The sequence below is a fragment of the Egretta garzetta genome, unplaced genomic scaffold, assembly GCF_000687185.1.
Source record: "Egretta garzetta isolate BGI_Z169 unplaced genomic scaffold, ASM68718v1 scaffold276, whole genome shotgun sequence".
Lineage (NCBI taxonomy): Eukaryota > Metazoa > Chordata > Aves > Pelecaniformes > Ardeidae > Egretta > Egretta garzetta.
The window spans coordinates 168,203-183,713 of NW_009260067.1; the positions used below are offsets into that span (position 1 = coordinate 168,203).

The window sequence follows — 15,511 nt, forward strand, 5'->3', positions numbered from 1 at the left end:
GGGGTGTTTTCCACCAATCTCCACAGGGCCTCTCCCTCAGAGAGCTTACTCCCAACAGCCCCACCTGGCAGGGAAACCACCCCCGAGGGGCAGGGGGGGAATGCACGGGATCCCTCAAAAATGCCTTGACCGGGACCCCCGCGAGACGGGCCGAGGGGTGGGACAGGCTCGGCCCTATCCATGCTCTGCATCTCCTGCCCAGGGGTGGGAAAGGGGGGTCCTTCCTTGGGAACAAGGCTCCGTTGCGGTCCCAGGAGGGTTTCACACCACCTGCACCCCCGAATGTCATTTTTGTCATTTGAGGAGCACGGTGGCACACGAGCATCTTGGAGCAAGGCGCCTGTGTGCCACTCACATCCAGTTACGCTGCTCTCCTCCAAGGGGAGACTTTTTTTTGGCATGTTTAGGATGAAACGAGATACGGAAAAGGGATAGTCTCCAGAAGCAGAAGCAGGGAGGAATGTGATGGCAAAGACACTCAGTTCCTGCTCTTTATCTGCTTCGGAGAACTGCGATCACTGCACAGCCTTCCCTAGGCTTAGCCCTGACCTGGGAGACACCTCTGCAGAGCCGGAGTCTCTTACAGGGGCCAGCACAAATACCACCAAATTTTTGGGGTTTTGGATCCATTCCTGATAGCAAATATTTCACAGCAGAGGTCTGTGCAAATGAAGAGCTCACATTCTCTGAAGCATCAGATCAACTGCCCCGGAGAGCGCGGTCCCCATCCCCATCCCCTGGGTGCTGCCCAGGAGCTGGCGAGGGATGGAGGGCTGGGCTGAGATCCCCTTACAAATTAAGCGCACGGCGACACCCAGGTATGCTCCAGCATCACGTGGAGGGACATGCGGATGGAAGACTTTACACCAAGCAGGGCAACATCATCCGTTAACATCAGCCATTCCCTCCCAGGTCTCGAGCAGGAATTTGCTTTATTTACTGGAACTACTCGACAGCCTTGTTTATGCCATCCCGTGGTGACTTTGGCCACAAGCAGTTGCGCTGTCAGGCTGCCCAAAATTCTTCACCCCTCAAAAAAAGCATTTCTTTGGGTAAATATCCACATTCTCAAGCAAAGAAAAGGTGGAGGGCTGTGTCCTGTGCCAGATGTTTCTGGCTTTGGGCTTGTTAAGTGTAAGCTGGCCAGTTGGGAAACAGCCCATAGCACAGGTTCAGGGACAGCGAGGACGAAAAGGATCCCAAGAGATCACCCCGTCCCTGGCACGGCCCCAGGCAGGGCCAGCTCTAGGAAAAGGCTCCCCGACTACTCATGCAAACCTGCTCATGGACCACAGGGATGCCCCCCTGCGAGGATGCTCTGGTACCCGGCATGGTCACGCTTTTGGGGAGACAGCCTGGCTGCGAGCAGCCCTGCCCTCCATCTTGAGCTGAAGCAGTGGAAAAGCTCATCACCACCATGCAGATGTGAGACTCTGAACTTCAGAGGGGACACTGGGCGCCAAAATGCCTGCTCAGGACCCATCTCAGCAATGGGGCAGAGGCAGCTCCATGGGCTGCACCCCAGGCAAGCCCTCCCTTCCCAGCCCATCCCAGAGCACACGCTCCGAGTGGAAAGCTGAACCTTATCCCACCATTCAAAGCTTTACGAATATTAAGTCAGGTCTCTGCTGGATGGCGGAAGGAAAAGCTGACTGGGAGAGTGAAAACATCAGCAGGGATTTAATTGCTAATGACTCCCCGGGGTGCAGCTGGGAGCACCGGCACCCAGACAGTCCCCGCAGCCCTGGTGCAGTGCAGGGGCCACAGCAGCAGCATCACCCCATTAAGTGGATGCACGGTACCGTTTGGGAAAAGCACACAATCCTTGCAGGAACCCAGGGCTTGGAGCCAGTGGAAAGGCTCACCCCAGTGTGCCTGGGGGGCTGGCCCCGACCTTCCATCAAACAGAAGGGAAGCGGCAAGCGGGGAGGTTTCAGGCTGTGCTGATGGCAGCTGGGGAGTCCATGGTGAAAGCCAAACCTCCCTGCTCCTCCTTGCACTGAAATACCAGCTCGGCTCGAGGACACAGGGCAGGGTCCAGCCCCGCGCCCCCCGCCAGCGCCAGCAAAGGTCATGCAAAGGCAGCACAGGTCCAAGTTTTGAATTGCAGGGGTATCCATCTGCATTAATTACATATTTGCTTGCTGCCTTAAGCCTGGCTGTCATCCACCCATGGGGCAGATCCTTCAGCACCGCAGTAATTGAGTTGGAGGGAATGTCATGGGCTTTTGAGCCGCCCTCATCACTGCAGCATCCAGATGTGCTCCCGGAGAGCACCAGGGGTCTCTGCCAACATCTGTGCAGGATCCCCTGGTGGGGATCAGCCCTGGCAAGGAGCAAAACCTGCCACGAAACCAAAAACCTGAGCAAAGCCCATCCGAGTCTCATCTCGCACTCCTGATGGAGGCAGGGAGGTCTGAGCACTTCTGCAGACGGCGGCTCTTTGGTGGAAACTACATAAAACTGGATGGCCTTGACCCAAAATCCAGATGGCTTTTCAGCAAGCGTTGGAAGCCGAGGAGCCCCAGGGAACTGTGAACCTGCCTGGAGCAAGGCCCCGTGCACGGCACCTGCCACCGAGAGGCAGCGGGGCAGGAGCCAGAGCACAGCACCCTCCACATGCATGCACCTATCAAATACAAAATGTGCTGTTGTCCCCCACTTAAAACTCTTTTGGAAGGGAAGAGGGTTTCTAGTCTCTGCTTTGCCCAGGCTGGCTTGGCACCGGCATCACCAAGAGCAAACCTCAGTTTCCTTTGGAGGCGCAGCACTGCCCACCCCAAACCGGTGGTCGGACCGAGCAAGAGGAGACATTCAGGGTTTTGGGCAGGTTGCTTTAGATCCCCTCCTCTTCCCAGCCCGGCGCAGAGCTCACTTACCATTTCTTCCCCCCAATGTCATGCTGCTGCACTGTGTAGCCAAAATATGCTTCCTTAGAGCCAGCTATGATTTTGGGCCTCTTGGTGTCAATGTTGAAGGTGTCACTAAACCCTGAGGAGAGAACAGAAGGATCCTGTCAGCTGAGGTGCTAGGATGGTAGGAGAAAACACTTTTTTATTGTGGCCAGAGTCTGAACAGGTCATCCCAAGAGTCTGGGCAGCCTCCACCCATGGAGATATCCAAATCCTAATGGGACACAACCCTGGACAACCTGCTCCAGGTGACCCTGCTTGAGCAGGGGTTGGGCTAGGTGACCTTCAGAGGTGCCTCCAACCTCACCCATCCTAGGAATTCTGCTCCCGCAAACTGTAGAATATTCCCCAGGAAGGTCCTACAGGAAACAGGGGTGGCTTTACCCCATCACAGCAGCTCTGTGGCACAGCATTCCCACAGCCAGCCACGATGGAGAGGAGGCTGCAAGGACCGAAGCACAGCAGCCCCTCCTCACCTGCAGCCGCCCAGCACACCTCTCCCCAGCACTGAGCCTTCAAGGAGGAGCCAGCCCTGGGTCTTCAGCTTTAAGTGGGTTCATTTAGGGTTTAGCGGCCACAGCTGCCCAAGTCCTGGAGGGCAGCCCCCTTCCCCAGCCCACCTGCAAAGGGGCTTCACCCTGGCAGGCACCAATGTGCTCCTCGGGGCTGCTGGCTGGTGCCCACCACTGCTACCAAAGCAAAAGGGTTTCTGGTTTATGATAAAGAAAAAGGTATTTTTCCTCTAGGCTGCTGAAAAAGTGAATCAGCTGAAGCCAGGGCTGCCAGGATGGGCACAGGGAGGGGAGAGGGGAGCACCCTCCTCCCCGCTAATGTCTCCTCAAACCCCCTGCGCTGGGTGATGCTGCTTTGCAATGCTTTGCTCTTCCAGCTGTGGAGCAGCAGCTGCTCATGGTGGAGATGGCCACCACCATGTCCCCACACCCCCCAGCAGGGACCACGGGCTGGGGAAATGTGTGGCCGTGCCAGATGTGCCCGGTCTGGAGCCCATCACCCAGGCCTGGCTGTCGCCGTGGGCCACCTCCTGCTGTCCCCAAGGGGTTTGCAGGACCAAAGGGCCAAAGTTGGGATTCACTTTTCCTGGGTGAGCAAAAGCCGGTGTCGCTGGGGGGTTTGCTAGGGAGAGGTGGCTCTGGAGGGGGATGTTCCCCAAGGATGGATGCTCAGAGCTGGACGGGGTGATTTTGGGGCTTAGTCCTCTCCCCACGGCTGCGCTGGAGGATGTCCCTTCCCTCAGGACAGTGGAGCAGGATCCCTGGCCACAGCATCCCAGCTCTGGGGAACCCGGTGCTCATAGCCCACGTGGGTCAAACTTCAAGAGCAGTTTGCTTGCCAGGGAGGGAATCTTGGGGGGTCGGTCTGGCAGCTCCTCCCTCTGCTGGGAGCTGGACCCAGCGGCAGGGGGGGCAGACAGGGGGGGCAGGGGAACTTCAAGAGCAGTTTGCTTGCCAGGGAGGGAATCTTGGGGGGTCGGTCTGGCAGCTCCTCCCTCTGCTGGGAGCTGGACCCAGCGGCAGGGTGTGCAGACAGGGGGGTCAGGTGGGTCTCCCCAGGACTGGGGTGCTCCAGGGCTGCTGGAGATGCCCCCTGCACCCACCCAGGGGTGCAGGAGCTGCCCTGGATTATGCCCACAGCCCCCCGGGTTCATTTGATGGGGAAATGGGCTGGGGGCAAGGGTGACCCCCAGGCAGGGGGGCAGAGCACTTTCTGCCCCGGGGGGCTTGTGCGCTGCGTTGCCTCTATCACCAGTGCCTGCAAAATGCTGCCGCCACCCATGTCCCTTGTCCCATGTCCCACAGCCAGCAGGTATGAGCCCACAATATCCCAGTCGTTATCCAGACACGCATACACTTTGGCTCAGGCCAGCATCACGTCCAAACCCTCCCCGGGTGCAAATGCTGCATGGCTTCTGCAGGGAAGTGTTTTTAATTTAAAATATTATTTTCCCCATGGATTTGCTTAAGCATAGAGGGGCATGGCCCAGGTGCCAGCAAGGAGTGATTGCATGGGGGACGGTGCTGCAGGGAAGGATACACGATAGCCGGGATATCCCGGCTCTTCGCTCGCCTTCGGGCAGAAAGTAGCTGCGGTTGCAAATAAAAGATCCTGGCGTCCCTCGCAAGGACAACTTCAAAAGCAGCAGAAGGATCACGTTTGGTATTTATAGGGGTATAACGGGGTTGTCAACAGGAGAGGCTGGGAATGCCGCTTCCCAGGCAGAAAAAATTCAGGATGGAAAGTGGTTTTATAGGTAGGAACGTTAGGGATAAATCTGATTTTTTGCAGTTACAGGAACAAATCCGCAACGTTGGCTCTGTAAGGAGAGAACTGCGGACTCTCACCAAGGAGAGCTGAGGTAAGGAGCTTTAAAACCCTACAAAAAGAAATTCTAGAAAGCAAGGGGGAAAAAAAAGGAGACGGCGGAGGGCCGAGAGCCAGCATATTTTGTGGCAGATTGACCTTATTTAACATTGCAAAACAAATTAAAACCTCCTCTGAGTTAACTGTTACCCAGTGGAGAAATGGAGGCCAGGACCGGCCATTGAGGGAGGTGATGGGCAACGGAGAGGGGGGAGGCTGTGGGACGGGGAGCTGGGAGCACCCCAGGGTGTCACATCGCTGTCACGGGTGAGACGGGGTGACACCCTGGACCTGGCTGGAAGAGGGGGGGTCTTTTGGGGGGAGGGGGGGAGGTTGTATTTCAAGCACGGTTCAATTCTAGGCAATGCAGAGGCATCTGCACCACTTGGGTGCAGAGTAAGCGTCAGAGAGGACGTCATGGGGTTCCTCCTGATTTTTTGCATTCAGCAGAGTTTCTCTGATTTTGCACTCCAAGCAGAGGTTTCTGGGGAGCAGGAACGCTGGGGACAAGTTGGGGACCCCCCATCCCGTGGCTCCTTGCCCCAGGACCTCCTCTTGCCCTAGGACCTCATCACACAGCTGTAGCCTCCTGCAAGAGGCAGGCGGGCTGGTTGCGAAGAGCAATATTAACCCCAAATAAAATAAATAGCACAAACGCTTCATTAAGCGCAAAGGTCTCTGGATGGCGGGGGGGGGAGCGGGGAGAAGCGCTGCAAGGGGCTCGTGCCGCTCGCGGCAGGTAGCGGGGACCGGGGGAGGTGACGGGGCTGCAAAAGCAAAAGGATCTGGAAGAAAGTTTCCAGGCAATGGATGGCAGAGGGAAGGAATTTCAGAAAGCTGACAGATGTGGGTGCATTCGAGGCAGAAAGACGGACAAAAAAAAACCCCAAAAAACTAAAAAAAAACAAAAAAAAAAGGATCGGCGAATATTTAAACTGGCTTAAACTAATGGGAGCTTTTCGAGAGGTTGTCAAGGAGATTTAGCAACCCGAAGAGCCGCGTCTCATTTTCCTGTCGGGAGTGACATCACTGTCATAAATAAGTGACCAAAAGCCACATGTTTTGCTTGTGATGCTGCCCAGGCAGGAAGCCTCAAATACCTCCCTTCCGAACTAGAGCTTCTGCTGGGGCCAAACTTTTGATTCTTGTCAGATCAAATATTGAAAAGGAAAAAAAAAAAAAAAAGACCAACCCAAAACACATTGGGGAAACAATACTAGGAATGAAAGGCACCTTTTCTGCCAAAAAGAATAAAAATAAGTCCTCCCTGTAAGGGAAACCTTTGGGAGGGGGATGCTCTCGGGGCCCAGCACCGTCCCCTGCCCATACCTCTGCCCGCGCCTCCTGCCTGCATCCTTCGGGCAGGCAATGGGATTCACCGCCGGCAAAGGGACCCCGGGAAGGTGCTGCGATACAGCCCGGCTGTGCCTGCTGTGATGCCCCAAGGCTGCTTCTGCTGCCACGAGAGGTTTGGGGCTTTACCTCGCTACCTTCACTCCAAACCTTTACGGTTTAAGGAGATGCGTGCCGGAAGAATTTCCTTCTTTTTGGTTTTTTTGACTGCGAGGAAAACGCTGTCAATTTTTCTGGACTGCACTGTGCAAACCCAGGCTGTTGCGCTGCACTCCGGCACTTTGACAGCTCGGGATGGAGGTTCTGGAGAGAGGCCGAGCCGCCACGGGGCAGCGACACGGGCAGGAGAAAGATCTCGAAGGCTGCGGCTGAGTCTGGCCCATGGGAACCTGGTCTGGGTCTGCACGGGCTCTTCTGCCGAATTCCCCGGGGCTGGGCTGCTGCAGGTCCCCAGGGGCCTCACAGGAGACGACACAAGATTTGGGGGCACTACAGGTGACCCGAGGAAAAGGCCATGAATGGGGCACGAGAAGCGCACGTGCCACGCAGGGGCTCTTGGTTTCCTGCAGGGACGGGCGAGCTGCTCGCTGGAGGAGCCTGGGAGCGCACGGCAGGGGGAAAGCTCACATCTGCCAAAAATCTGGAGCGTGCCGGGGTCAAACAGCTCAGTCTGGCACTCTGAAACTTGCCTTGCTCTTCTCGCTCCCGCTTCCTCTTTCATCCCCCAAGCCCATGTGGGACCTCTGCGATGGGGCAGCGGGCCTGTGGACCCCGGCATTGCCACGGCAACCCCTGCATCCCCAGCATCCCTGTGGATGCCACTGGTCACCCTGGCTCCTGTGACCCCATCCCCCCCCTCCACCACATGGGCTTTGATGGCATCGGATGCTCCTCTGCAACCCATCAGCCATGCACATTACTTTTTCTTTTCTTAGGATTGAAATGTTTGGTTTAACCAGAAAATGTTTAAGCTTGATACAGGGATTTGGCTGAAAGCTAGCAGGCCCCGAGAAGGAGCAGGGTGGGCCATGTGTCCCTGTGCTTCCCTCTAGCTTTAATTCCTATCAAGCACTCTTTGCTGAATGAGATGGTGAAGGAACCAAATTCCTTTCCAGGTCGCTATCTCAAAGCCAGCGTTTGTCATCAGCAATTAGGAAACAGCCCAGGGTTTGGTGGCTGCTGCAGTGGTGGATGAAGAGCCAAGGAATACCAAGGAGGAACAGAGCATCAGTCATCGCCGCCTCGCGTGTTGTAACATTCCTGGTTACCCACAAAATCTCTGACAAACAGCCCTGGGGTGGTAGCTACACAAGTATCTTGTGCTTCCATAATTCCAGCTTTCTGGCCCCCCGAAAGTCAGGGAGGAGCCATTTGATGGCCACGTTTTGCAGCCCTACGGAACTTGTTGGTTATTCATTTGCAGCGCGTTCATTAGCGATAATGCAAACGGCATCAGGAATAAGTAGCAGCAGGTCCCCGACCGCCCCTTTCCCAGGGAGACACCAGGAAAGCAATAGGTTGTGGGGGCCATGGGGGGGTTGGCTTCTCACCATGTACCTCGGGGGGGTGTTTAATGGACCTTCTGTGGCCAAACCTTGGCCAGTGGATGGACAACTGGTAGGTAGGGAGGTGGGCTCCCACTCAGCCCCACTGTTGGGGCTGTGCAGCCACCCAAATTTAAGTACCCACCATCACAGCCTGGACTGGAAGGGTCCCTTGGAAACCCACCTGGACGATCCCAAATGTGCCCCATGGAGCAAGTGCGATGGATTTACCATTTCATGACCCTTCAGAGAGGGAAGGAGCTGACTCTTCTGGAAAACCAAACCAGCGAAGGCAAACAGATAGATGGTCTGACCCAAGGGAAGTCATCACATCTCAGCGCATCCTCCCCAGATCCTTCTGGAAGTCGCAGCTTCCCTGCCAGCGCATGGTGTCAGCGAGCAACCGGGTGATCCGTGGCCACCCAAAACATTTATTTCAACAAGCCATGGCTCAGCACCCCTTAGCCCAGCACCCCTTGGCCAGGCTCTCCCGCTTTCATCCCAGACCTGTGCCCTGCTTGCACCGAAGCCTCGGGGAAGAGGAGCTGGCCCAATCTAAAGTTCAGGGACACCTCGGGTTGTCCCCAGGATGGGCTGTGCATGGAGGCATGGCACTGGGGGGGTCCCTGGCCCTGCAAGGTGCTGGAAGGGAACACGCTGTCGGCGCCGGCATCGCCTGCCTCCTCCCTTGGCTCTGTTGCTGGTGACAAGTAATAACCAAGCAAGGGCCAGAGATGTCACGGTGCCTCTGGGGACTCCCAGCCCGCAGGACGATGCAAGAGCAGGGACAGAGCCCACGTGCAGGAGGTTCCCTGGGGCTGCTGGAGAGCACGGGCAGGGGGGTTTCCCTTGAGCAAAGCACCACCAGAGCATGGTTTGCATGCGAGGGCACCCACCAGGGCAGGCAGTGTGGCCCGCACGGCAAAGGGACCATTCCTGAGGGTGCACATCCCAACCCAGTGCCCTCAGCTCAGCCCAGAGCCCCCGGGGGGTCCCACACATCACGCAAACTTGCTTTTAGTCTGGATGGCAAAACACCAGCGTTAGTCCTCAGCAAAATATATCGACCGGTAGCCACAACGCATCCCCCATCCTGGTCTGGAGACCACCGCGGAGGGCTGGGAGCATTAACCCTTCCTGCCGGCACGCGGCTCACGTTCGCCACAGCAGCGCTGCCATCGCCGGGCACTCCAGGCACAGGCAGGAACGTTCACGTGGAGGATTTCTGTTCAGCCCGAGGCAGAGACACCGACTGCCACATCCCCTAACTACATTCTGCAATACCTGTCACGTTGCTACCAGCAGCACCTCTTTAAGGGGAGCTCAGCCCATAGACTCGGTTGCCCACGTAGGCATGACCGGGGACATGCCGCCGTCTCGGTGTCGGAGCAATCAGCCCCGGCAGCTCCACACAGGCAGCCCCGCGCCCCGCCATGCTCGCTGCCGCCATGCAAGGCACAGACACATGTTCCCTATTAAGCACAGAAAGGCAGCTCCGCTGCGGCTTGCTTTAAAGGATCAAGCAACAGTGCAATTAGAAAGGGGGGGGGAAAAAAAAAAAAAGAAAAGAAGTAAAGAAACCGCCCTGGTGTGTTTTTCCACCAGGACGTTTAGAAATGTTTGCCGTGGCAGAAGCACTGCAGGCTGGCGGGGAGGCGTGAGCCAGTGGCAGCGCTCCTGGGAGCGGGGAAAAGCTCTTTTTCCCCTTTGCAGCACTGAGTAGTCCCAGCCTGGCTGTCCTGAGCCTGGTCTGCATGCTGGAGGATGCCAGACGTAATTGCAGCAAGAATAACCACTGCTGGGGAGCCTCTTCTTGCAAAAGGCGAGCCCGAGCACGGCGGCGAGGGGCCAGCAAGAAGCAGACCCCCCCCTTGTGCCCCAGTCCCCGGCAGGGCTCATCCTGCACGCACTGAGCCCTAGGGGGGGGAAGCTGCAGCCTCGCCTCCTGAATCCAAACGCTCGCCTAAAATCTCCGTTAACTCGCTTAACCCCAAGCAATTTTCTTTTGCACAGCCCCCTCGTGTGCCACGGGACAAACCACACACGGATCGCAAAAGTTAACTCTAGGTATCAGAGGCTGGCTTTCTTTTGGGGGGACTTTTTTCCCCCCCACCATCTGATTGCTTCAGAAAAACACTAACTAATCTCACTCCAAGTCTAGCCCTGCCGAGGAGGGGGGTGAGGGGGACTCATTCCTGGGAGCCCATCAAAGCCCTCCATCCCTTTCAACTCCCCTTCGCCTGCCTCACTCCCTCCCTCCCGCTCCAGAGAAGACTTCTCCAACAGCCTCATTAACCTTGGGCTTTCTCCAGCACCTTCCCCAAATAAGCAAAAGTTATTCCCGGTTGCTTTTCCCCTTGCCTGAGGAATTGGGGTGGGTGCAGGAAGGGGAGCGGGCGCTTACCGGGCAGGAGGCAGAGGGAGCAGGCGAGGAGCATCCCGCTGGGGAGGTCCATGGGAACGCCGGCTGCCCTGCTCCCCGGCCCCGAGCATCCGCGGGAGGCAGCCAGCCAGACTGGTAGCCTCGCTCGCAGAGCCCTTTCCTTATCCCCAGCCTTTCCCGGCTCCCTGACAGAAGACAAGCATTGGGAGGGAGTGGGAGGGACGAGGGAAACTTGTAGGAGGTACAGCAGGAGAGGACTGGAGAGGGGACAGCCTTCGGCACCCTTTAGGGATCAGCTTCCCGGCAGGGCCGTGCTGGCTGGGAACTTCAACCCCACGGCAGCACCCTGGTCTTCTCCCCACAGCACCCTGCTGGGGGTCCCCCAGGGGGTCCTCACCCCGGTGGGGGCTTGGCAATGGAAGTCACTGGTGGTTGGGGGTGCTACCTCTGCTGGGTGCCACCCCTATTCAGGTGCCACCTCTGCTTGGATGCCACCTCCACCCAGGTGCCACTTCTGCCCAGGAGCTGCCACTGCTCAGCTACCAGCTCTACTCAGGTGCCACCTCTGCTTGGGCACTACCTCCACCCAGATGCCACCTAAATCTTGGGTGCTACATCTACTCAAATGCCACCTCCGGCTGGGTAGCACCTCTGCTCAGGTGCCACCCCCGCTCAGGTGCCATCCCCAGGAGTGAGGAGAGCAGCACCGGTGCCCACAGCACCAAGGAGACTGCTGCGATGCCGCAGGGCATCACGCAGCCCTGGGCCAGCCAGTCTCACCATTTTGTTTCCCCAGCACAGACCCAGGCACAAGCACATCTCCGCTGGCACGGGCACCCAGGAGAGTCCAGCTGGGAAGAAAAGGGCAAAGGAGCAGGAGGAAAACTGCAAATGGGCATTGCCTTCCCCTCTGCCAGGGCTGTCTGTGGGCACAAGGGGTGCTCCCGCTGCACACAGCTCTTGGGCCAGTATCCCCAGTGTCCCTGCAACAGCCACCACTGTCATTTAGGGCCCTGGCACCTCTGAGCTGGACTACGGAATCCAAAACACCTGAAAACCAGCAGCAACCCCAGGGGGGGATTTTATCCCTCCATCCTCTTCCTCCCCAGGCCGGGGACACTCTTTGGAGGAAGCACCCAGGAGGTAGTTCCCGCAGGACCTCAGCTCCAGCCATGGCAAGGCTTTGGGGCTGGGATGCAGCCACGAGCGCCTGCAGACCAGACCACGCAGCCTGGCTGGGGAGGTAGGACCAGCCACTGCCTTGCTTCCATTTTTTTTTTTCTAAGCGGAAAAGATAAATCCAGTCTTTGGCTTGTTTTCAGACAGTAGATATGACCCCGGAGGTCCTCCCTTGCCGCCCTCCAGCCCAAGCCCTCTTTGCCAACAGGAGCATCTCCACGTACAGTTGCTACCTGCGGCAGATCAAGCTGGGCGAGACCAACCTCGCAGCCAGGAGGAAAGCGAAGCCAGAGCCAGCTCTCCTCCCATCAACGCAGAAGAACAAGCAAAGGTCCTCGATGGGGTTTTTGTCCCTCTCCCCCCGCAGGCGAGAGCGAAGATCTTTTGAGATGGGTCCAAACGCCGACGTCTCTGTCTACCGAGTGTCTGTCAGACAGCTTGGGGTCTGCGGGAGGGAGATAAGCTCCGCTCGAGACACTCTTAGATGAAACAGAGCGTCTGCAAGATCCAGTTTCTTTTCATTCTCCCCTCTTCCCTCCTGAAAATATACTTTTGGGGTCTGCAGGCGGGAGAGGACACATGTCTGGAACGGAGATCAAAGCAGCAGTAGGATCCAAACGGGCGCAGAGACATGGATGCTCTTTAGCTTGTTTGTACAGTGCTCCTTCCACCAGCAAACCGCTGCTCGACAGATATTTTCAGTTCTTAACTGCATCTCCCAGCTGGTTTTTCCCTATAGAACTCTGGAGGAAAAAGCAGAATTTCAGGGGGCAGCAATGGCTGAAAGGGACAAAAAGCATTTCTGGCTTGGTGAAAGCTAAAAAGGAGGGTTTAGGGGATAAAAGGAGGCAGGAAGCACAGAAGAGATTTAAACCACAGCATAAGCAGAGCACAGAAGGAGGGATCCCTGGGAAGTGGATGCTTTGAGCAGGAGTCGAAGCCTCTCTGCTCCTGCTCCCAGCCTGGGGCCACAGACAGGGCACGTTGAGGGGAAATCCCTCGCTGGGAACTAAAGTCTCCCATGCAGTTGGCAGCCAAGCCAGTTTTTCAAGGAAAAAAAAAGTTCACTACAAAAGGCCTGTACAATCGCAACATTTGCATCTTGGTTCAGTTTTCAGAGAGGCCATTTGGAAGCAGCTCACTGGAACCCACTGGCTTGAAGGGTTATGGAGGAAAAATGGGAAAAATAACACCAGAGGAAGGGTCCTGGGCCTCATGTTCTCCCTCCCTCCCCACACAGAGCAAGTGAGCTCTCAAGTGCAGCATTTTAGAAGTTAAAAAACCCCATGGAAAACCGAACGGCAGCAGCTGCCTCCTGCCTTGAACTCCCCAACCTGGAAACCAGCGGAAAGTCGGATTTACAGGGATCCGCTTTTCCACTCCTGCCAAAGGACTGACCGCGAGTGGTTTCTCTGCACCGGCCAGGGTTCTTGTCCAGCAAAGTAAAAGGAGACACCCCGGGAGCTGCTTTGGTTTCATGAGAACGTCCATCAGACCCTTCCTGCTCCGTCTGTCTCGGTTGGTTGCCTGCAAGCAGCTTGTAGATCCCTGGGGGGTTCTCATTAGTCTAAACTGGACCCGACTGGGATCGCAGGGGAGCGGGGTCTGGCTCCACTGATCTTCTTGCAGAACTTTGTTTGAACTACAGCCACCCATGCAGCTCTGCAGACCCCTCCTCTGCCGGGTTACCACCGCTCGCCCTCGGACATCATAACGCAACCAAGCCTCTCCGCACGAGCAGGGAATGCCAAGAGTTCAACGGAGAAGAGCTGGGCTGTGATAATATTGATGTAATAATTCCAAAATGTAAACAGCTGTCGGTGGAAGCCATGGATGGGAAAACAAAACCCAAGGAAATGACAGTATTTCAACCCCTTGCACAAAGGGGTTACAGGGGTATCCCATGACACCCAGCAGTAGGGCTCCTTAACATCTAAAAGCCCCACAGAAGATAATTTTCATGTATTTATCATATGATATTAATCCTGTAAAAAAAAAGCTGGGCACATTAAAAGCTCCCTTCCCACTTCATTTTTGGATCCTGCTCCAATTTCAGCACTGTTTCATCCAGCCCAGGCAGCGCTTTCCAAAAAATGTGCTGCCTGCAGCGGCGCAGAGCCGGGGGCAGCCGGGGAGACCCCCGCACACTGCCACAGGGTGAAACACAAACTCAGGCACCTGGAGGGGGGTCATTTTAAATTTTTTTTTTTTTCCACTTTTTTCCCCTATCTTCCAGCTGCTGACTGCAACAAACAGCGCAGCAAGGGGAGCTGTTTCCAGCCTGAGCATCACAGGGGAAGAGGACCGGCCAGCAGCACCGCTTCCTCGCCGGGTTGACATCTCCAATAGAGACCGGTGCTGCTGCAAACAAACAGCCAGTCCCCACGCAGGCCCTTGGAAGGGTGGTAGGAAAAGATTTGCTGCGAGCTCTGCCTGGCTCCCAGCAAGCCCTCGGGGTGGTTTGCTTTATGCTGGGTTTTGCTGGGGGATGTAGGGGTAGGGGGGTGCTCGGAGCCAGGGTGCTGGGCTTTGCAGGTGCTTGCAGGATCTGTCCCGACGGTTAATGGTGCATCCCACCGTGCTGCAAAACCAACCCGATGAGAGCGGCGCTGAGCCCCCAGGGCCCTCCAGCAGCCAGGAATAAACTGGTGGAGAAAGTGAGAAACAAAACAGTTTTCTCCTGAAAACAGAGCAAAGCACGAGCTTTTGGTTGCGAAGGGCAGCCCTCAAGCTTCTGACCCCAAAAAAGTCTGGCTCCAGAGAAAAATTTCTGCTCATGGCTCAGATGTCAGAAGTCTGTGACCAAAAAACCCTCATATTTTCTCTGCAAGTTTCCAAGAAAAGTGTCAAGGTGCAAACTAAAAGCTTGTGCACGTTGGAGATCATCCATGCTCTGTGGCCAAACACCACTGGGCTTAAACCACTCCGTCCCATCAGCAGAAGCAAAACCAGGGAGCTGAACTCTGCACCTGAGCCCCGGGCAAGCTTTTTACCTTCCTGACCATCCACATTTTCTGCAAATGCCAACATAAGTCAGTAAAAAGCAAGGAGAGAGCAGGCAGGGACTGTTTCAACCCAAGCAGCAAGTTCATCTGGCTGCAGATCTGGTCAGGGAATTACACAAGCCATTCCTGAGCCATTCCCAAAGGGAAGATCTCGTGTCTTCCCCAAATTAACATCCTTGGATGGGCTTCTTATAAAAGCTGGATAAGGAGAGTACTGCGCTAAGCGTGCCCTTGCAGCTTGCGTGAGGATGACCCCAAGCTGCACGGCTGAACCAGGCCAAGCCTTGGTGCACCGCTTAAACAGAAAAGCCTACCAGTATCTACATTTACCTTCCATCCATGTGTTCATGCTCAAGCTATCACCCCAGCGCCTCCAAACCCTACACAAGCTCGTGCTTCCGACTCACCGGCTGCCTGACCTTCCTCCCCTGCATTTTGAAGTCATCCCTGCAGTTCACTGTAGGTTTTCCCACGTGTGGTCATTTTTTCCCCAAACTTCAGCTTTTCCTTGCAGCAGATGCCTCCTTGCGCCTGACCTTTCCGAGGGTGTCATGTATTGGATGCTATTGCTTCTGGAGTTTTGGAAGAATTAAGCTAGGATACAAGGAATGTAAACACAGGATGGGAATGAAAACAAATTCCCTAATTCACTAATATAAACGGAGGAAGGGTTGATGGTGTCATCTGGGGATTTAATCGTGAGCTGCCCTGGGGGTGATGGTGCTGCAAAGGGTGCGGGATGCACCCGGCGCTCCC

At 56.1% G+C, this 15,511-nt stretch overlaps 1 protein-coding gene across 1 annotated transcript in view; it reads right to left on the reverse strand.

The window, feature by feature from the left end:
- Positions 1-10,644, reverse strand: part of ITGA11 (integrin subunit alpha 11) — a 54,488-nt gene extending 43,844 nt beyond the window's left edge. Inside the window, exons 1-2 of the mRNA XM_035896643.1 lie at positions 10,593-10,644; positions 2,880-2,991 (exon numbers count right to left, since the gene is read on the reverse strand). Coding sequence (XP_035752536.1) covers positions 2,880-2,991; positions 10,593-10,644 — 164 coding nt within the window. The remainder of the gene's footprint in view (positions 1-2,879; positions 2,992-10,592) is intronic.
- Positions 10,645-15,511: the final 4,867 nt, after the last annotated feature.